A 22,125-nucleotide genomic window follows, 5' to 3' on the forward strand; every position below is an offset into this window, starting at 1 on the left:
AAAAGTTCTTTCTTGGTTTAATCAGATCAAAGAGTCTTTCTAGTGTTTGGGAGTCATTTGGGGTTTTTGGCAATCCATATGAGTAGAGGCTTCTGCCGGGCCACTCTGCCATAAAGCCTCGACTGTGGCTGCATTGATAACAGACTTTGTGGAAATTTCTCTCATTTCCCTATTGCATCTTTGTGCTCTGGCACAGTGATCTTTTGGGTTTTTACATCCCTCTCACCAAAACTGCCCGGTTTGGCTCTACGGCCAGGTTGTCCATAACCTCCTCTATTTAAGGATTATGTAGGCCTCTGTGTTCTTAGAAATTTTGAATGCTGCAGAAATTCTTATGTAACTTGGTCGGATTATTGCCTTGGCGTCTGAGCTCCTTGGGCAGTTCCTTTGACCTCATGATACTCATTTTATTATGCACGCACTCCTAGGTGTAAGGTTTTATTTAGATAGATGTGTGCCTTTCCAAGTCAAGTCTGGTTTAATTAAACCCAGACAGACTCCAAAAAGGAACAATATCATCTAAAGGAGGATCAGAATCAATGGAGAGCTTTTACAGTACAGTTTTTATGGTTTAATGACCCTTTAATACCCTACATTACTGTTTTTATCTGTGCACACGGGGGTAGTGTACTGTACATTTAGGAGGAATAGAATTAAATTTTTTGATATTTTTTTGGGGCCAAATGTCTGAAATGACAGAGTGAAAAATGTCTAGGGGGTCCGAATACCCTTCGTATGTGTATGTGTGTCAGAAGTCACGACTTTGAGCCATATTTTGATGAATACTTTATTGAACATCAATAGACAAAAACCTGAAACTTTAATAATGGGAATATATAGAAGATAAATACATACACATGTTAAACTAGCATTGCTCTCCCAGTTGTTTTTTAAATCACAGCCATTGCTGCACGGTGTTATCTTGCATACATTTTACGGACTTGGCATTTGGAAAGATAGAATAGTACCTTTTGTTTTGGTTCAAAACTGCCCATATAGCAGGAGTAGTGTGAATAAGCTGCAGAGAATTCATAAAGAAAAGGGTCTCGTTGATAGCAAGTGCAATGTCTGTTGTTAGCCGTTGTCTTCTCCAATGTTTTTTTCTATAATTTACCAGCCTATAAACCTTGCATGATTGTTAGTTCTCATGAGATGAGAAGCTCATCTCAATTCAAAGTCAAATTTGCTTTTCATCATAATTATGCAAATGTTATTTCCAGTATTTTGCACGTTTCTTTAAAAAAAAGTAATAATAGTTACTGTTTTTTCCAAATCGAGTTAGAAACTGAATTTCTCTATAGTAAAAGTATCCAGTTACCAGGAAAAGTAACTATTAGTGTTACTTTAAAAATAAGTTGTATGTCAAAGAATTGGACATTTTCTGAGCAGTATTTGAGTCAGTTGAATGGAGAAGAACAGACAGGCAGTTTTGTTAAAGAAACTTGTACGGGTGGCGCCAGGCTCTACCTGCCCAGGAAACACCACAGGTGATGGTGCCCCAATGACCGTAGTGATTAAGGGATCATATACATACACTAAATTTATTGCACCTCACCAGCAACAGATTTATCCTACACTTGAAGTGCAACAAATATAAACCGTTAACAATGTAATAAAATAACAATCAGCTGTAAACCATATAAAGTGACTTTAATAAATCAAATGGGCGGCACGGCTGCGCAGTGGTTAGCGCGTGTGCGGCACGGTTCTGAGGTCGCGAGATCAAACCCCCTGTGTGGAGTTTGCATTTTCTCCCCGTGCTTGTGTGGGTTTCCTCCGGGGCCTCCGGTTTCCTCCCACATTCCAAAAACATGCTTGTCAGGTTAATTGGCCGGTCCAAATTGTCCCTAAGTGTGAATGATCGAATGAGTCTTCTGTCCCTGTGTGCCCTGCGACTGGCTGGCAACCAGTTCAGGGTGTCCCCTGCCCACTGCCCGAAGATAGCTGGGATGGGCTCCAGCACCCCCGCGACCCTACTGAGCATAAGAGGTGCAGATAATGGATGGATGGATGGATGGATAAACACATACACCCTGAAAAACATTGGAAATTAAATTGTTATATTTATAAATCTACAAAAAAAAGATAAAATACAAAACAATGTAACTTTTTTATGCTCAACAAATTTAAAGTCAAAAAATGCATACTGTCGAATGATGAGAGAAAAAAAGGCATCTCAGGGGAACCCAGCTGTTGGTTGTTCACTGCCAAGAGCTGGCTCATAGAGACGTTTCATTTGCAAATGACCCAAGTCAGTTGCCGCTGCATCCATGGATGTCAACAGCACTGGTGGATCACATTTTTGGCGACTCAGCCCTCTTTTGCTTTTGGCGCATTAGTATATACTAACTACTTAAACGCTATCTAACTGTATGGTAGTCGCTATTTTGAATGGTGACATGATCCGTAAAGATGTGACCTAAACAACTTAGGGAGAGTGGAAAACCGTGCCATTGAAAACATGAAATCAGGTCAGGGGAGTGGAGGGGAGGTGGGCGGTTGGATGGGGTTACGCCACCATTGGTTTTCTGCATCCCAAGTAATGCACTGCTTCTGATCAACAGTAAAGGTAATGGCGATGTAACAGCAGAAAAAAAATAGATTATCCCGTTACTTAAAAAAAAATAATGCTGCTCTGTTAAGGCGTTATTTATAACGTCATTATTCCCAACACTGATTGCTTTTCAAAACAGTTTAATGGGGATGCTAAAATTATTTAACACATTTTGACCTCCGGCATAGCAAAATGTTTTGTAAATCATTAATTGTCACAGACCATAACGGACACAGGACTCAATAGCGTACGTTTCTCAGTTTTTATTTGAAAAGAGAGAGAGAGTTAGGCTTGCTTGCTTGATTCGAGGACTGACGGAAAACAGGAGCGAGCGAGGCGGGAGTGACACTTCCGTGTCGGACGAAGACAGGCGGGAGTAGTAAGTCGTTTGGCCGGGGCTGGAGATCAGAAAGCGAGGTCGAGTTCGTCATCGGGGTCGTAGGCAGGAGGCAGGCAGGAAACGAGGCAAAACGGGTCAGGTAACAGGAGGCTGGCAGAACGGGTATAATCAGGTTCAGAAACGGGTCAATAACGAAGATTAGGCAGGAAAAAGGGTCAGCAGAAACGGAGTTGGACGGGAATGCTCACTGAGTGGAATACAACAGTTCGCAACAATCTGACAATCACTGAGAGGAAGCCGGGGGTTTAAAAAGGGAGTGTCTGCCAATCAGCTGTCCGGGCTGTTGGCGCCAATCAAACTGCCGCAGGTGCTCCAGATTGGCAATCACGACATTGATATTTTTTTATCTTTATATTTATTGATGTTGAATTTCTTTGTAACAATATCAGTAACCCGCTCCTAAATTCAGTTTATAGTGAAAATATGACTTATGGTGTGATTAGAGATCATCTTTTTTTAGGATCGTGTTCTGGTCCGCATTCTCTCCAGTTTCTCTTTCTTTTGTTCCAATTCACATTCAATCAAAAATACTTTCTAAGCTCCCCAATTTACTTTACTTTCGAATTGCCTGTTGAGAGAATGGGCAGCTCACCCATTGCTGCAGGGCCTCTATCTGATTTTGTATAACCCAGCAGTCCTTTTCTCCAATGCTTCTTGTCTGCGCCAGGACGGCTCAGCAGCAATGCTGCCTGGGATCCTTGAGAAAAAGCCGATGTCTGGCCGGGATGAGTGCAGCCAGAGACGGAGATGTCTGTGAGGAGGATGCCAGTGATAGGTGTGGGCTCAGTTCCTACAAGGCAAGTAGCAGTGGTTAAAGACTAACACAGTTCACTGGGTTCAAAAGCAAAACCCAAATTTGCAAGAGGTCTATTCTGTCTGAATTAACAATTGACGATTGTATTAGTCACATAAGAACGGATAGCATAGAGTCGGTTCCTCAAAGCAGGAGGCGCTGCTCTCACGATTACAGCTGCACTTCATGCAGTTGGTCAATTGCATTATTTAATTTAGACTAATGACTGAGGGTCAATTGAGTCACATATTCTCTCAGCCCCACAAGCTTTGCTCTCTTCAAAGGAGACCTCTGAAACAATCCTTTGACCTCTTCGTAATTGCAGAAACATTTTCAGGGAGAGGATGGAATAATTTAGCGTGATAATGTGGTAGTAAACTATGTTTAGTCTTGAGTTCAGTTTATTATTGCCTAATTTAATAGCATGGCATCAGAAAAGTGTCTAATCCCTATGTATTGCTTTTAAATCACCATTGTCCAACTCAGTCAATCAAGCCCTTTAGAAGTATTCCCCAAAACATTTTTTTCCAATTAGACACATATCGCGTAATGTTCAACCATCTGGCTTGTTTCCTTTAAAGCTGTGACGTTACTGAAAGAACAAAACACTTTTAAAATTGCAAATCACAATAACACAGCATGTGAGGCAGCTCCGAAACAGATAGTGATTGTAGTGAACAGCAATTGCTAACAGCTCATATCTGCTTGGAGAAATTAGAACTTTGCTTATTCGGTCGCTGGGGGCCTCGTGACTTTTTTACGAGTTGCTTGCTTCAACCTCTAAAAGTAGCATGGGGTAAGTTTACCTGCCGTTGTGACGGTATGCTTTTCTTGTTTGCCCTCGCCTCCTTTTAGTTGGGCAATTGTGCCTTTTCGTTGTTGTTTATTGCTTTGTGTGTTTCGTTGTTATAATTTGTGTCCATCTAATTTACCAATAGCATGGGAGCTGCAGAGGGCCATCCTGTTTTCTTTGCTCCTGGTCGGCAAATGTTGGCTACCCACTGTGTGTTGTTTGGTCGATTCGCCTGGCATTAGCGTCGGTTTTGCTGTGTCCCTTTGTTTATACCCAGCCCACGTTTTTCTCTTGTCATTCCAATGGCGAAAAGCAGAAGTCACTTAATAAAAACAGTTAACTAGTAACTAATTAAATGCCTATAACAGGATTGTGTTCTTTCCCGTTTTAATGTGACCTTTATGTTGAAATGCGAAGTTTGGGCCCTTGCAGCTCAGCTCTAAGACAGGTGAAGGGGACATACAGGAAAACAATAGGAAAGAAAATTCCTCTGAGATTTGCATTGTAGCTATGTTCTCTGGGCACTTAACATCACAAAATATGACTTTTTGCATTTGAGGCGACAGCTGGTATCCCGTCTTTGTATAACCGAATACCAGTGAGAGAGCGGCAGTCAAACCTGTCACTTTCTACCATTACACACCTAGTTAACATTTTGTATTTATTGTACACATTTGAAATTGGAAAACATTAAAAGGGTTTGTGTCATGTTTATCTTATTAAGGAAACCATATTAAAACAAAAAAATATTTTTCTCCCTTATCTTTTTCTATTTGTAAACATTTTTGGAAAGGCGCCAGGAAACCACTCGGCAGCGCTACCAAAACCTTGATCAAAACACTCATAACCTCTATTACTATTTAACACCTAAAACTATGGTGACTGGCTTTCTAGGGTGTTCTTACAATGACGTCACAGCTCAGGTTGACAGAGACTAGACATGCTGTTTTCAAAATGCATCATCTCTGAAAATTGGAGTATACCAATGAAGTATATGTTCTATGAAGAAAAGCATGTACTATATCCTCACATTGTGCATGTTTCAGAATATGGGAAAACAAAGGTTTGAGGAAAATCAACAATTCCTGATTTTCAGAATTTACCTCCAATTTCAATGTACTGACCTCCAGGAGTGCTGTGACTGCTGCTCTTTGGGGTTGAAGTTCCGCAACGAGGGTCAAGAGTGCAGAGCCCATCAACACATGGGCTTTCCCTGCAGGCACGTATTCGTCTCTTGCTGTGAGGGGACGGGAATATGGGACGGCAGTCTTGACAGCTGGCACGCCGTGAAAGAAAAACCCGCCCTCGGTGCCACTTCTCCACCGAAAAAAGGTATGAAGAGGAATCTCAGGCACTCAACCACCAACAAAATTAGCAAGGCTCCGTAAGCCTTAAGTCAAAAGGTGAAAGCAATCAATCGATGGAGTGCCGGGAAAAAAATCTTGCTATGGAGCAAAGGTAATTTGCTTTCTTGGCATTTAAAAGAAGCGTGTCGCCCTTGGCTGAAATATAGTGTAATGGCCTCCAAGAACAAAGTGCAATCTCCGGAATATTGAGCCGTGTACCTGCTTTATTTCTTTGCTTTGGCTTGCCAAGTTTTGCCTTTGTATTGTTGTTTGCTTCAAAGTTCACAAGTTGGGAGGGTTGTTATGCCTCTTCCAATGTGATAATAATTTAAATTCACACAGTTTGGATTGATGGCTTACAGTATTCAGGAGGTGAATAACCAACACTAGAAATGGAGAAAAATAGATTGAACTGGACTATCCGTTTTTATTGAATAAATCATTGTCACGGAAATGTAATGATTTCACTCTAAAATACAGTAGACCAACCACGGAGCTATTGTATATCATATACATAACAGAGCTATTTGTTTCATATCAGTCTGGCTGAATTTAATAATCTCAGATAAGGAGAACCACTTGCAATGCATTAGAGTGAGAAAATTGTTTTTTAATTTACAGCATCGAACACAGTGTACAGATAACTGTAATATCTTCTACTTGAAATTACAATTTTGATAAGGGCCACAAGCTGTACAAATCGTGGGTTAGTTCTAGGCTGCATTTGATCTGCGAGCCGCCCATTATATAGTAGAAAGTAAGCACATTTACAATATTAGCACAATCATTTGTAAAGATATAAAATGAGAAAAAAAAGAAACTGGATCCCTACTGTATTGAATCAAATCATTATTTTTTTCCAATCAAATTGCTTTTAAACTGTTTCATGCCATCAATTTTGTGAAAAGATTGACCCTACATTGGCATTTTAGCCCAAACTAGTAACCACAGAATAAAACGATGTGACCAAAAAATGAACATTCAGTACATGTATGTTTTTGGGTGCAAACAATCTTGTCGAGGGCATTGTGATGTGTAATGCGTCCATATGCATGTAACCTGTAACTGTGTATTTTTATGTGCAAACGCTCATTACACCAGTGAAAACAATGTTTGCCCGGACGCCCGGCGCGTGCATCTTTTACGTCGGGCTTACAACTTACAAAACGTCTCCGCCCGGGGGACGACAACTTTTTCAAGAAAAAATAAACCTTTTTTTTTTTTTTTTTTTTTTTTTCCAAATAAAACGTTTGCTTTATTCCAATTTCAAAATCTTCGTTCGATTTGGAAATTTCTGAATTTTGGTTGGTTTGGCAATTTGCATACTCGGCAGCCAATCAGAAGCCTGCATCAAATAACTTTCCTGAGCGTTATAAGGTCGCGCTTTTGCATATCATTTTCCAAAGTAGACGCAACAGAAAACACAAGAAAAATGGATAAGTGGTCAAGAATCAAGCCAAAACCTAAGCCCCAGAAGAAAGATTCAAAAAAAGCTAAAAAAATGTATGACGCTACAAAACGTAAATGTACATTAAAAGCATCGTGGAAAAAGGAGTTCACGTGGCTTTTAGCAGACGACGCAATGCAAATATTGCATGAATGAAGATGAGTAAATACAGGTACATACTGATGGCAGATGGAAAACAGCAATGTCATTACATGCAATGAATGTGATAAGTGGATTTATAATAAATTTAATTTTAAAGTGCTGTTCTATATATTCTGATTATCAAAATGTAATACTTTAAAAAAAAAAAAAAATCTGCGATTAGTTGTCTTATTGTATTTCAAGTTGTGAAACATGGGACAGGCAACTTTATGGCTGGGCAGGCAACCTTTCAGAGTTGTCTGCCCTGGTGTCCGGTAACTTTTTGTCACGAGTTTCAGACACTGATTACACACTACTTCACTTGCATTTAGCAGGATACATTTAATGACTATATCCAAATTCAGTTTATTATAACCAAATTCTTTTTATTATATCCAAATTATTTTTATCTTTTAATATTTTTTACCTTTTTATATTTTCATTTTCCGTTTTACTTTTTATTTTACTTTTTATCTATTTTTATTTTTTAACTTTTATCTTATACAGTAACTGGAGTGCCACGTAAAATTTTGTTGTCACAATATGTTCAACTTATAATGTTACAATGATAATAAAGGTCTATTCTATTCTATTCTATTCTATGACTCCTACCAATGAGAAAAACAACAGACATCTCAGCAACTATGTCAACAACTTATTGAACAATGCTTGCTTTGAACAAAGAAGTCCTTTGTACTTTACATAAAGCTGCTATCTAAGTGTCAAATCTGTGTGTTCCAGTGTCAGATAGTATTTATCCTAATGAGGCCTTTTCCATCGGAGAAGAAAGGCTCGGGGAGAATGCCGTGGAGGAACCTATTGAGGTGGAGGACATGGACGAGTGCCTGATCTACGAGGGCAGCATCTGCCAGCACAGATGTGTAAACACGCCAGGCTCTTTCCGCTGCGAGTGCTTCCCAGGATATATCCTGCAAGAGGATGCTTACACTTGTGCACAAGGTAAAAGTTGGTTGTGGCGCTAGCAGACATTTCCAGTGAAGGACATGAGCAGGAAAGGTGTCTCCTATCATACATGATTTACATCTGACGTAATTAGTCAGCATGTTGACAGTGTATCATTTTCGCCGACTCTTGAGAGTTCCTTCCTGTCTGTGACTGCCGATACCGCCTAATAACAGCCATGCTAACATCCCTTTCCTGGAATTACAGCCCTTCTGGCTGGCGAAAAGCTTTGCAGTTTTTGATGAAATCTTTATCGCCGTTTGGAAAATTGTATGCAAACCGAAAAGACAGGCGTGAGTGGAATTTGTTGATAATGTCGTACGCATTGGATTCAGCGTAGCAGGCTTGATCATCAACACTTTCGCCAACACAAACCTGTCTCAACAGGATGCAAAATTATAGACAGAAGACGGAGCTCGCCAATAAAGTCAAACGTTTGACTGTAGGCCATACTTTTTCCTGCCGCACCTTCACTGCTATAATATTATTTTCCCGAGGCTGCCAGCATCATCTCCTTGGATGGAAAAAGCAGAAAAATGTGTAAGCTCTTAACTAAGGCGGTGGTAGGCAAGGCCGACTTGGTGATTAGAGTGTAATACCTCTCGCCTGTGATGAGATTATTCATGTTTCCGCAGAGACGGTGGATGTGGAGAACACGCTGAAGGAGGATGAGAGGCGGGGGGTGGAGCCCACCCCCTCTTTTACACCACCCAGCCAGCCTTTGGTGCCACTCAACCCCTGTGAAGGTTAGACAGATTCATGAGGAGGGTGGCGGAGTCAAGACTGAACACATTCAGTGGTTTTATTCTGACAAATTTTACATTTCTGACATTGCGGGGGAGGTCCAGGTTTTCGCAATTTTATCTGAAAAATAAAGAACAACAGAGGAAAGAAAACAGACACCTATTTGTGTCCACTCTACGCACATGCAATGTATTGTTGTTCTTTGTTCCATGGTACATTTCATGTTATCTTGCTGAAATATTTGCAGGGAACGGCCCTTGTGACCAGCAATGCATCCTCGAGGGCGGAACTACGCGCTGCTCTTGTTACCCAGGCTTCTCCCTCATGGCTGACCAGCAATCCTGTCAAGGCAAGGCACATAGAAAACCGAAATTACTTTCAGTGACAAAAATGTCTGCTGTATACAATTACAATGCATAGTAGCATGTGTAATTTCATGTCTCAGTTTTAGAGTAAAGTTGTAGCAAACTAGGTAATTCCTTGGGACCCTTAACCATCAGGGAGCCCCCAAGGAGTCATATCTTATTCTTTTCATATTAAATGAAATGTCCGGAATTTGGAACTTTTTACTCAAGGCTGCCACCTGTGGGTTTTGTCATCATTGCAGCCTCTGTCCGCTCCCTCATGATGGGCATGCAAGTATGTGCATGTTGGGCACAAAAATGACACCTCACGAGGGATTTATATTGTAACAGTTGGCGTAGACAATCTGTGTCCCGTCAAGTATTTTACTTCTGGGATTTGGACTGAATATTTGGACGAAGAAAAAAATAAAGCTGGAGAGAGAGTAGTTCAGGTTAGGAGCTTTAATAAAAAGTTACAAAATAAATGAAAGAGAATGCACTCTTGGACAATTGTTCAGAAGAGTGTTCCCCTCCAAAAAAGGCAAGGACAAATGGATGACCACAGTTGTTATAAGGAAGGGGTGTGGATTGGCAAAATGAAACATGAAGCTCTAACAGACATTTCTAGGAACTCACATTCCAAAGAAAGAATAATTCCATGTACAAGAGATTAAAACTGCACACAGCTGAATCTTCAAGGTTGTATGATAAGATAAGATTGACGCATCAGACGACCATTGCTGGGAAAATACTGATATGAAAGAATACATTCATATAAATACAGTAAGGAAAGACTTCTTTAAAAATGTGGAAACATATGATGTGCAGCTGATTAAATTATAAAACTAATATAGCTGAAATCGCATTAGTGACAACATACTCAGTGACACATTTTAATTATCTAACATAATAAATGCAATAGTGAACCCAACCAAACATCACATGATTTGGTAAATACCAAAGGGCTACCTGACAACGATTTTGGATAATTGAGGATGTGATCGGGCAACTCTCGGGATTGTGAGTTACCTAAGGCACATGCATTTAATGGATATCTTCTCCTGAAAAAACAAGGTACTTGCTGTTCTTGTTATGAAATCCTTTGATTTGTTTTGTCATTTCCATCTAGTGGTCTTGGTGCGAGCACATAAAGTAATAATGCACCTACTTGTAGCAGGCTTCTTCCTACTTTCAGCATTTTCCATGTTTCTCTAAAGTTGGTCGTATATTTATCTATGCAATGTAGTGTGTTACACTTACACATTGAAAAAAGCTAAACTCTCCACCACTCCCCCCGTATTCCCTCTACCTAATCTGTTTCGCCCCAAACAGCTTTGCTAAAGGTAAGATAAAAGCAGATAGGGTTAGGTGGTCAAAATAAGCATATTGGCTCTTTGAATTCAGTTGAGCATTGTGAACACAGATTTAATAGAAAAAATATTTTACTTTTTACCTTTTTACCTTTTTAAGGACACCTCAAACGATGCACCCCACCTTTAAGACCACCAAAATCGACCCTCCCTTATAAAGGACTTTCTTTCTTTCTTTCTTTCCTTCTGTCCCGTCCCGTCCCGTCCGTCCGTCTCAATCTGTCTGTCTGTCTGTCTGTATGTGCGTCTCGTTCTGTCTTTGTCTGTCTGTCTTTCTTCTAGTCTGGCACCCGTGAGAATGTTTTTTTTCTACCATGTGTTCCCTTTTCACGATTATCTTTTGTACCCTATCTACAGGGGCCCCCAATCCTTTCTTGTTTTGGTCCCATGGAGAACCTTTCTGTGCCACTACTTGGGCCCAGTTTGTCTCAACTCGAAGCTAAATTTCTGATTTCTCCCATCATTGCCCCAAGAAGTACAGCTTAAATCCTTTACTTCTGCCAACACACCGTGAAATAGACATTTTAGATTTATAGAAATAGACATTACTTGTTTATAATCACCTTGAAACGAGTTTCCTTATATGGTATTCTTTTGTTGAAGAGTTACTTTACCTGCAAGCAGCCTCACGTGCCTACAAAAGCAGTTCATAACATTTGCATCCCTTTCTCCACAATGACAAATTCCTCTGTTGTGTTTTTTTTTTCTGTCACAGATATAAACGAGTGTATGTCAGCGCATGCCTGCCAGTTGAATGAGCGCTGCATGAATACTGCAGGGAGCTACATTTGCCAAAGACTGATCACCTGTCCCCCGGGATACCAAATCAGCGGAGGCAATTGTGAAGGTGCGCCATGCTTTTATTAGTGCTGGGTAGAAAAATAGTACTGTGCAAAGCATTTGCTTATTTCACAGAGTGAATAAAGCACATTTGGGGGAAAGATTAAAAGCAATCGTGTGAACATAGACGAGGTAACTTAATAGCTCCTATTTTATCAGTGTGAAACCCAGCTGCTGCACAACCTTATATAGGGGTAGCACCCAGTGTTGAGGTGGAGCAATATGTCTCATTACTCTCACGCGTCATAAATTTGCCCTGTGCTGAAGTCTCCTTCATAAAGCAGCAAGCAGCGCTTTTGTTGATGATTATTAGCTGCGCAGGACGTACTGCTTGCCTCTGCAGGCTCTCTGTGGAATCAATCAAAGAGACTCCTCAAATCGTCTTCTCCTTTCAAATGTAAAGAAAGCTCAACGAAGCGCAAAAAAGATTTTAAAAGGAAGTACAGTTCATGGACTAGAAAAGCTCAGCACAGCAACGAGTTAGCCTGTTAACTACTGTATTTGATCTCAAGTGTCATCTTTCTCTCTCTTACCAAAATGGAGTAAAATTGGCAACAATGGTTGTTTTATGAGTTTTACTCTTAGACACAAAGTGGGGTAAGGGGTTGGTACTTAATTGTGCCAACCTTGCATCAATAATCATTTTACTAATGTGGCGCTTTGGAAAACTGCACCAGTTGCTTTTTTTGTGCCAACTGCAGCATGTGTGCACACAATAAAAAAAGATGATTACTGTGTGCAGTCCAAGATCAGAAGGGACACTGCACGAAAACCCCTCGACCTCCAGACCTCCAACAGTGGTGTCCTCTCTTGACTTTTTATTTCCAAAACAATAAAAATAATATTATTACTATTAAAACTTCAACTAGTACTACTTGAGTACTATTACAGCTACTGTAGCTACTACTCACTATTTACTACGAACTACTTGCTGCTAACTACTTACTATTAAGTACTTTCTACTAGCTACTAACCACTACCTACTTATTACTAACTACTTACTACTAAGTACGACATACTCCAACTACTTACTAGGAATATTCACGACAACTTATTACTAGTACTTCTACTTACTACTACTACTTCTCACTACTACTATTACTTCTATCAACACTGACTACTCACTACTACTAACTACTGCTCACTACTTACTACTGACTATTGCTTCTCACTACTTACTAATAAATACTACTAGTTACGACTTACTACTAACTATTACTCACTTCCACTTACTACTACTACTCATTACAACTTACTACTGCTACCCACTAATAGAACTACTACTCACTACTGCTAATATGCACTATTACTAATCCTCACTAGTACTAACTACTGACTACTATTCACTACCTACTACTACTACTACTACTCGCCCGCTCATTGTTACAACACACTACTTGCTACTACTCACTACTACCTACTCCTAACTACTACTACTCACTACTTACAACTAACAATGACTTACTACTAACAACTGCACACTACTACTCACTACTACTTCTCACTACTGCTTACCACTGCTACCCACTACTAGAACTTCTACTCACCTCTACTAATATGCATGGCTACTAATCCTCACTCCTACTCACTCCTTACTACTATTCACGGCTTACTACTATTACTAGTACTCTCTCATTGTTATTACTTACTACTACACACTACTCACTACTATGTACTACTCTCAACTTACGACTCCCTATTACTTCTAGTAATCACCACTAATACTACCATCTACTACTCACTGCTTACTACTACTACCGTATTTTCCGCACTATAGGGCGAACCGGGTTATAAGGCGCACCCCCAAAAAATTGTTTTTGGTCCTATATCTTTCATAGATAAGGCGCACCGGATTATAAGGCGCTACAATGGGAACGTCGACAAAACAGTCAGATAGTTCAGTCAAACTTATTACCCCCCTTAACATTCCGAAAGCTTGCAAAGAAGCAAATACTTGTCGTAGACACGTGCGGATGCGATGTCTGTACGATGTCACTCAAATGCATCGTTCCAAATATCATTCGGAAGGTTAGTCTTGGGATTCAAGAAATGCCAACCATTCCTTAGTTTCTATTTTCTTTTTCGCTCGCAACTTTACTGTGCATATGACAATAAACACTTGGAATTGAGTTTAATTTAAAAAAAGACCCATCACAGAAACATCGAGATCACTCTGAAACAAGATACTAGGAAAATATAAAGCCGAAGTAGCTCACCGAAGTCGTTGTGTTCAATAATAATGTGCAACCATGGTCCTCTTATATCCGTGAGTGTAGTAAATCCAGGAGAATAAAATATTTACAAATACAGAATAGTAAAACATGCTTTCTCTATGCCGTAGACTACCAACCAAACGTGCTATTCACATTCATCTTTTTCGGCCAATTGCAGGCTTTGTTTTGTCCCTTTAGCCTATGCAAGCCCATTAATGATAAAAAGGATCAGCCCCCTCTACCTCCGAATAACTTTAGCCAATAATGATCGATTCAAATTATGATTGACACATTGGTTAGCCAATGAAACGCCGGTATATAAATCCCATCATACACCGCGGACTACTTCACGTTCGGGGGGAAAATCTAGTCGGCGGCTGTTGCATTAGTTGCAAGACTTTGCGACACACCATTTAGCCATATACAAGGCGCACTGTATTATAAGGCGCATGGTCAGCTTTTGAAAAAAATTATGACTTTTAGGTGCGCCTTATAGTGCGGAACATACGGTACTACTACTATCAGCCTCATTATTATACATGATTTATATGAAAATATAACGGCAACAGAATAGAATAAAGGAACATTTTGGAACGCAGGAGTAATAACAAAACATTTTATTTCACTACGTAAATCCAACTATGCACTACAATCTACATATAGAAATACATACGCTGATTTATTGTAGGTGTAACAAACTGAAATGTATACCCAAAATTGCAGGTTGAAGTTGGTGGTTTTCAATCAATGACATTTAGCAAATATGTAAGTGTTAAACCTCTTTTTTATCATATTAAATTGGCAGAATGGAAGTTAACCCAAAAAACATTTCTTAAGAGTGTTAAATGGACCACACCCAAATTTCTGGTGCAACCCCACAGTCAGTTGAAGAACTGGACTAGAAACAGAGATGGGCACAAGTGAGGCAAAAAAAAAGATTTGAACCAGATGTACATTATCCCCACAGCATCATGGCCACTGTTTGACTTCCCAACCAAGCATTTGTGAAATCAGTTCTCAGCATTGGCGAACCAATTCTCTTGAGCAAATAACTCCTACCTATTTTGCTTTCACTAGTTATTTGCAATACAGTGTTAAAACAGTAGTTTTAAGTGTCATATTTTTGTGTTCCATATTTTTGTTTTAATTACACTTGTGTAGTGGAAAATTAAAACTAGTCACTATTACAAAACACTTCTAAAAGTGTTAGAATAACACTCATTGCCGTGGACACATAAATAGAAACTCTGTTAATCCAACACTAGCAATTTTGTTCTGTTTCAATCATATAATCAAATATTATTTACTGAGAGGTTTTTCATACAGCAACTTAAAGAGGCAATGTGTAATATCTAGCAAATCCTCGTGGTAGAAAAAAATCGTCATTAATAAAAAGCAGTCTCATCTCATCTCATTAGCTGCACCGCTTATCCTCAGTAGGGTCGCGGGGGTGCTGGAGCCCATCCCAGCAATCATCGGGCAGTGGGCAGGGGACACCCTGAACTGGTGCCAGCCAATCGCAGGGCACACAGGGACAGACAACTCGCTCGCCCATTCACACCTAGGGACAATTTGGACCGGCCAATCCACCTGAAATGCATGTCTTTGGAATGTGGGAGGAAACCGGAGTGCCCGGAGGAAACCCACGCAAGCACAGGGAGAACATACAAACTCCGCACAGGAAGTCCGGTAGCTGGATTTGAACCCACACAGGAGGTTCCCAAGACCTTAGAACTGTGCCGCACACGCGCTAACCACTGCGCCGCCGTGCTGCCCATAAAAAGCAGTATTACCAGTTATTTAATTATCGGGCAAAAAAATACTCATGGTTTGAGAAAGGTACCGTATTTTCCGCACTATAAGGCGCACCTAAAAGTCTTAATTTTTTTTCAAAAGCTGACCATGCGCCTTATAACACAGTGCGCCTTATATATGGCTCAATATTAAATTTGCAAGGTCTCGCAACTTACGCAACAGCCGCCGACTAGATTCTCCCCCGAGCGCGAAGTCGTCCGCGGTGTATGCTGGGATTTATATACCGGCGTTTCATTGGCTAACCAATGTGTCAATTATCATTTGAATCGATCACTATTGGCTGAAGTTATTCGGAGCCTCGGATTGGCTAGATGCCCAAAACAAACCCTCCAATCGGCCGAGTTTAACAATGGCGTAGCAAGTCCGCGGTGTATGCTGGGATTTATATACCGGCGTTTCATTGGCTAACCAATGTGTCAATCATCATTTGAATCGATCACTATTGGCTGAAGTTATTCGGAGCCAAAACAAACCCTCCAATCGGCCGAGTTTAACAATGGCCTAGCAAGTCCGCGGTGTATGCTGGGATTTATATACCGGCGTTTCATTGGCTAACCAATGTGTCAATCATCATTTGAATCGATCACTATTGGCTGAAGTTATTCGGAGCCAAAACAAACCCTCCAATCGGCCGAGTTTAACAATGGCCTAGCAAGTCCGCGGTGTATGCTGGGATTTATATACCGGCGTTTCATTGGCTAACCAATGTGTCAATCATCATTTGAATCGATCACTATTGGCTGAAGTTATTCGGAGCCTCGGATTGGCTAGATGCCCAAAACAAACCCTCCAATCGGCCGAGTTTAACAATGGCGTAGCAAGTCCGCGGTGTATGCTGGGATTTATATACCGGCGTTTCATTGGCTAACCAATGTGTCAATCATCATTTGAATCGATCACTATTGGCTGAAGTTATTCGGAGCCTCGGATTGGATAGATGGCCAAACCAAACCCTGCAATTGGCCAAAAAAGATGTGTCAATCATCAGTTAAATCGATCGCTATTGGCTGAAATTATTCAGAGCCTCCAATAGGCTAGATGACCAAAACAAATCTTGCAATTGGCCGAGTTTAGCAATGGCGTAGCAAGCTTAGCAAGCTTGCTAAAGTACACCATAGAGAAACACGTTTTATCAGTCTGTATTTGCAAATAATTTACTCTCCTGGATTTACTTCACTAACGGTTGTAAGAAGACCATGGTTGCGTATCATTATTGAACGTGAGAACTTAGGTGAGTTATGCGGCTTTATGTTTTCCCGGTATCTTGTTTTAGAACGATCTTGATGTTGCTGTGATGAGTTGAGTGAATTAAACTCAATTCCAAGTGTTTATTGTCAAATGCACAGTAAAGTTGCGAGCGAAAAAGAAAATAGAAACATAGAAATGTTTGGCATTTCTTGAATCCCAAGACTTTAACCTCCCGAATGATATTTGAAACGATGCATTTGAGTGACATCGTACGGACACCGCATCCGCACGTGTCTACGACACGTATTTGCTTCTTTGCAAGCTTTGGGAATGTTAAGGGGGTAATCAGTTGGACTGAATCATCTGACTGTTTTGTCGACGTTCCCATTGTAGCGCCTTATAATCCGGTGCGCCTTATCTATGGAAGATATAGGACCAAAAACTATTTTTTGGGGGTGCGCCCTATAACCCGGTGCGCCCTATAGTGCGGAAAATACGGTATATTTATTTGACAAAACAACTACAATTAGCAGACTTAGTTATCCGCCATCTTGTTTATAGGTACTCAAAAGCCAAAGGCTTGGCAAAAAAATGAAGAAAAATGTGGTTTGTTCAATTTGAGTCTCTGTAGTTTGTAATCGGTGCGCTTGTAGCACCCGTTTTCGGTTGCACAACACAATAAAGAGACATCTAATGGTCAAATATACTAAAGTACGATTTTAGTTAAGTGCTCAATGCAAACACTTGTATTATACTCAGCCCACTGAGCTCTTTCCCCAAACACATCTTCTAATAACAAAGATGTCTCACTCCTGACATTTATAACCTTTAATATTTCTTAAGAAAAATATTGAAAACCTTTGAATTTCTCCCCAATAAAGTAAATAAAGGAATAAAAAAAAAATGAAAGAGTTAAATAGCATGAACTAAGTCTCTAAACTGTGGCCCAGGGATTATTTACAGCACAATGGCCATTTTTCAGTATCCTGACATTAGTAAAAATGTGTTTTATACACTGTGCATCTTAAATTACAGTAAACAATATTATAAATAAAATGGCCTTTGTATCCTTCAGTCTCTTTTGGCCTTCATAATAAAAGGATTGGACATAGAAATTACAAATGGTCATTAGATTTATTTACTTCCAATTTGAGAATCTTTGGGGCAATCGTCTGTGTCGTCTGTTGTCAAAAATGTGCTTTAAACTACTGCTAAGAAGACATAGATTGTTATTTCTTCCCCAACTTATCTTTAAAGGGACTGTGTTTATTATTTAGTGCCTCCAGTGGTTAAAAACAAATAACCTTCATTTATTAAAAATATATTGATCTGAAAAATAAGCAAAAATACACAACTAAATATGCAGTTTTTTTTTAAAATAATCGTAAGAAATTTGTATATACAGAGATTCCAGGCGATCGTTCGTAAGTTGAATTTGTTCGTAAGTTGCTTCAGTGCTATATTTTGTATGTTTAAGGTTTATTTAAGTATGTTTAAGGCTTGTATAAGTAACCGGTATTGTTTTGTACAAAAAAATAAACATTTCATTAAATAATATGCTCTACAAAGATAAATACATTTACGTTTAACTTACTTTTGGAAGATGTGCTTCAAGAGGTCCTTCTCCGTGGTAGAGTGTGGACGAAAAAAAAACGATCCAACCATTTTCTCAACCACATCAAGCTTTCTTATTTTACTTTCATTTCAAAAGAGACGTCTCACCTCTTCTTTACACTTTACACCAACCATATTAAATGGATGCACGAGATAATAAACAATAAAAATGTCAAAGTTCTTAACGCGCTGGTGATACAGTATAGTATGTTTACACACGAACTAGGAAGAGCAAGCCGTATTTCTTCTTCGGGATGGATGTTGGGTGAGCGCTCACAGTACTACAATAATGTCTTGTACTCCGATAAAGGTGCGCACAATACAAAATCTAACTTACAGCAATGTCCGGATATTTTTCGACATCCCGAAAAAAAAGATCATATCTACTGTTTTTCGTAAGTCAAATGGTCGTACGTAGGGGAGCGTCTGTATTGTACATAACATGAGTCTCACCTGATGTGATTGCGAGCCATCTTGCTGTTACGGTACCAAAAGAAAAACCTTTTGAAAGGAAATGAGAAGAAAAATGGTGTGGTTTAGTCACTTTAAGTCTCCGTTTTTTTGTATTCTTGCTTGTGTTTTGTACGACTCTCTTTCAGTTGCACTACACATTACACTGACATCTAGTGGTCAAATATTACACAGTGTCCCTGCAAGATCTCGATGTTGGTGCAGCTTAGGTAGAAAAAGGCCTGACTTTTTAAATTCCTCTGTACAAATTAGATTTATTAGCTGGATGACGTTAATTATCTGTCTGTTATTGATATAGGTGAAAGTGTAGAAGGAATGTAATTCCATGGGGAGAAATTAACAAAGAAAAAAATAATATTATCAGTTTCTCCCTTGTTTTCTTTAATTAGTCTTTTATCGCCTGTGGCAGTTAATAGCTAGATCATCAAATAGTAACTTGCTTTCTCACTAGCATAGTTAATAATGGATATCCACTATGGGGTAGCAGCAGGTTTTGCTGTCACCTGGCTAAATCACTTAACTCTAAATAAAAGTACATTTCCTTTAGTTTGTTCATTTTTGGACCATTTTTAACACTAATCACTAATTTCAACATTTACTGGTGTGGCCAATATACCGCGTATTCCGGACTACAGAGCCATCTGATCAAAATCCGCATGCTCAAGTTTAAGAACGAAACTCAAATTTGTTGTTTTATAAGCTGCCCTGGATTTTTAAGCCCCATGATCTAACTAATTCACGTCCATTTTTACAATTCAAAGCATAAAATACACGGAAAAAAAAGAAAAAATGTACGCTTGGCTCACGTCCACCTGAATATTATAGTTGGAAGAAAAAAGAAAATCGAAAGTGACAGCGTTAATACGCCGCAAAACTGTGGACATTCCATCGTCAAAAAACCTTGACTGTAGATAAAATTATTTCTGTTTGAAATGGAACAAAAAAGTAGTCCGGAATTTACAGTACTCTGGAAAAAAAATCTCATGAGCTTTACATAACACGTTATTGTCTTCAAATTAATATTAAAAGGCCATTTTTCAAGGTCACATATACATTTCCCTGCTGAAGGGACTGTATTTTATGACTAGAAGATGTCGCTTTATTGTGTAGTGCAACCGAAAACGAGTGCTAAAATCACAAGTAAGCAAGATGGCATACAATCATGTCAGCTCCCTTTAGCTCAGATTCAGATTCACATATACTTTATTGTCATTCGTGTACACGTGTATACAGAACAAAATGTCGATACATCTGTCCCGCACAGTTTCCTTGAGGCTAATGTTGTGTAAAATACTGTACACGTATTTTATTTAAAAAAATGCACATTTATATGTGAGTACTGTACTGTATGTGCACCAACAAGTCCAAACACTATTGTCTAAAGTCTAAAGAACTTAAACAAGGAACTAGCAAATTGGAAAATGCTTTACGCAGCAAAATCCACCCAATGCATCCATTTTAGGGAGGCTGCTTGTTGTCACTTTAAAGCAGAGGTCACCAATGTTGTGCTCGTGAGCACCAGGTATCCCCTAAGGAAAGCCCACAGAGTGGTTCTGAAAATAGCTCACCAGTGCTGGGTCATTGCGATTTTTGAGTAATATGATCTTCTTAGTGGTTGACCAAGTTTGTTTAACCCTACTTCCACCATAGGGACATCTTCATATCGATTTATTCAGAGTTTCATTGGCTAACCAATCATTGGCTAACAAAGTACCGTAAATTCCGGACTATAGGGCGCACCTGATTATAAGCCGCACCCACCACATTTTAAGAGGATAACCGCTTTTGTACTTACACAAGGCGCACCGAATATAAGCCGCATGCGCCCACATTAAAACATGTAACACAATCACAAATTTAACCCAAACCCAACTTTGAGTGCCGCGATTGTAACTGAATATAAAGTACACAGTCCAAAAATCACAGCCGGCAAAATGAACGAAAAATGATACCGGTAGTTAAGGTTTGATGCAGACCTGCAGAGTTTGGCTCCCGTTGAAAATAATCCAAGGGAAAAAAATGTATATTTCCAAAGGTAAGGGTGGGAAAAATATATCCACTATTGTCTGCTGCGTCCACAAACACGTCTCACCTTTACTCCACTTCCCGTCAGCCACTGTTGTTTTTGCCCCTTCTTTTTGATTCGCTCGTATAAAACATATCACAATAAGTCTCTAAAATAAATACATTACAAAAATATACAGTTGCAAATACATATTATACATGGTCACACATATTTACAAAGACGGTACACCGAGAGAGTTTTCAAAGCTTTAATAATAATAGTATAACTTTCATCCCAAACCGTGCCTGTGAAGGGTAGCAAAACGCTACTAGGAACACGCTCGCATGACAGTCAACGGCTCTGTTAAAAAAACATACCGCACTTGTAGTAATCACGGTAAACCGTCCTCATCTTCCTCCTTATAATTGACTTCATCAAAGTCGTCTTCCCCAGTATGTGAAAGAGACTATGTCATATAAGCGTCGTCCCACGCTCCCTTAGTCAAATACACGCTAGCAACACGCTCGCAAAGTGAAGTTTACGTGCAGTAGCTCTGTTTCCTTCATTATCGGACTGCTCGATTGCATTTAGCTTGAAAACTGCGTCATGTGCCTTTCTTTTTGCAATATGCATGGTGAGGATATTTCTACGCTGAATTAATTTGTGCACAAGCTAAGAAGTTGCAGTCTTCCTCGGCGCATATATTCCACCGGTCTAAATCTTACCTTTTGTACTCGAGCGCCGCTGGCGGCTGTTAGGAAAATTACTTAAATTGGCCGCATCACTGAATAAGCCGCAGGGTTGAACGTTTGGGGAAAAAAGTAGCGGCTTATAGTCCGGAACTTACGGTAATGGCTAAAGTTATTCGGAGGTAAAGAAGGCGGGCACTTTTTAGCAATATAGGCCCCAATAAGCTAACGCGGGTTGTGGACCGTAAAACAAAGCCTGCAATTGGCCTAAAAAGATATCAGGAGCTCAGGAGGTAGAGCGATCGTTTTAGGATCAAGGGATCCCAGTTCGAATCCCGGCTTGTCCGTGTTACATGCCGAAGTGTCCTTGGGTAAGACACTGAATCCCCAATACC

The 22,125-nt window shown here is 39.7% G+C and overlaps 1 protein-coding gene across 1 annotated transcript in view; it reads left to right on the top strand.

Annotated features, from left to right (window-relative positions):
- The window catches only part of fbln2 (fibulin 2), a 57,667-nt gene that overhangs the window by 18,976 nt on the left and 16,566 nt on the right, over positions 1–22,125 (top strand). Inside the window, exons 4-9 of the mRNA XM_088330839.1 lie at positions 3,622–3,751; positions 5,671–5,872; positions 8,216–8,434; positions 9,073–9,183; positions 9,429–9,530; positions 11,611–11,742. Coding sequence (XP_088186965.1) covers positions 3,622–3,751; positions 5,671–5,872; positions 8,216–8,434; positions 9,073–9,183; positions 9,429–9,530; positions 11,611–11,742 — 896 coding nt within the window. The remainder of the gene's footprint in view (positions 1–3,621; positions 3,752–5,670; positions 5,873–8,215; positions 8,435–9,072; positions 9,184–9,428; positions 9,531–11,610; positions 11,743–22,125) is intronic.

Source organism: Urocampus carinirostris, chromosome 3 (assembly GCF_059441175.1).
Source record: "Urocampus carinirostris isolate Australia breed hairy pipefish chromosome 3, RoL_Ucar_1.0, whole genome shotgun sequence".
NCBI classification, from domain to species: Eukaryota; Metazoa; Chordata; class Actinopteri; order Syngnathiformes; family Syngnathidae; genus Urocampus; species Urocampus carinirostris.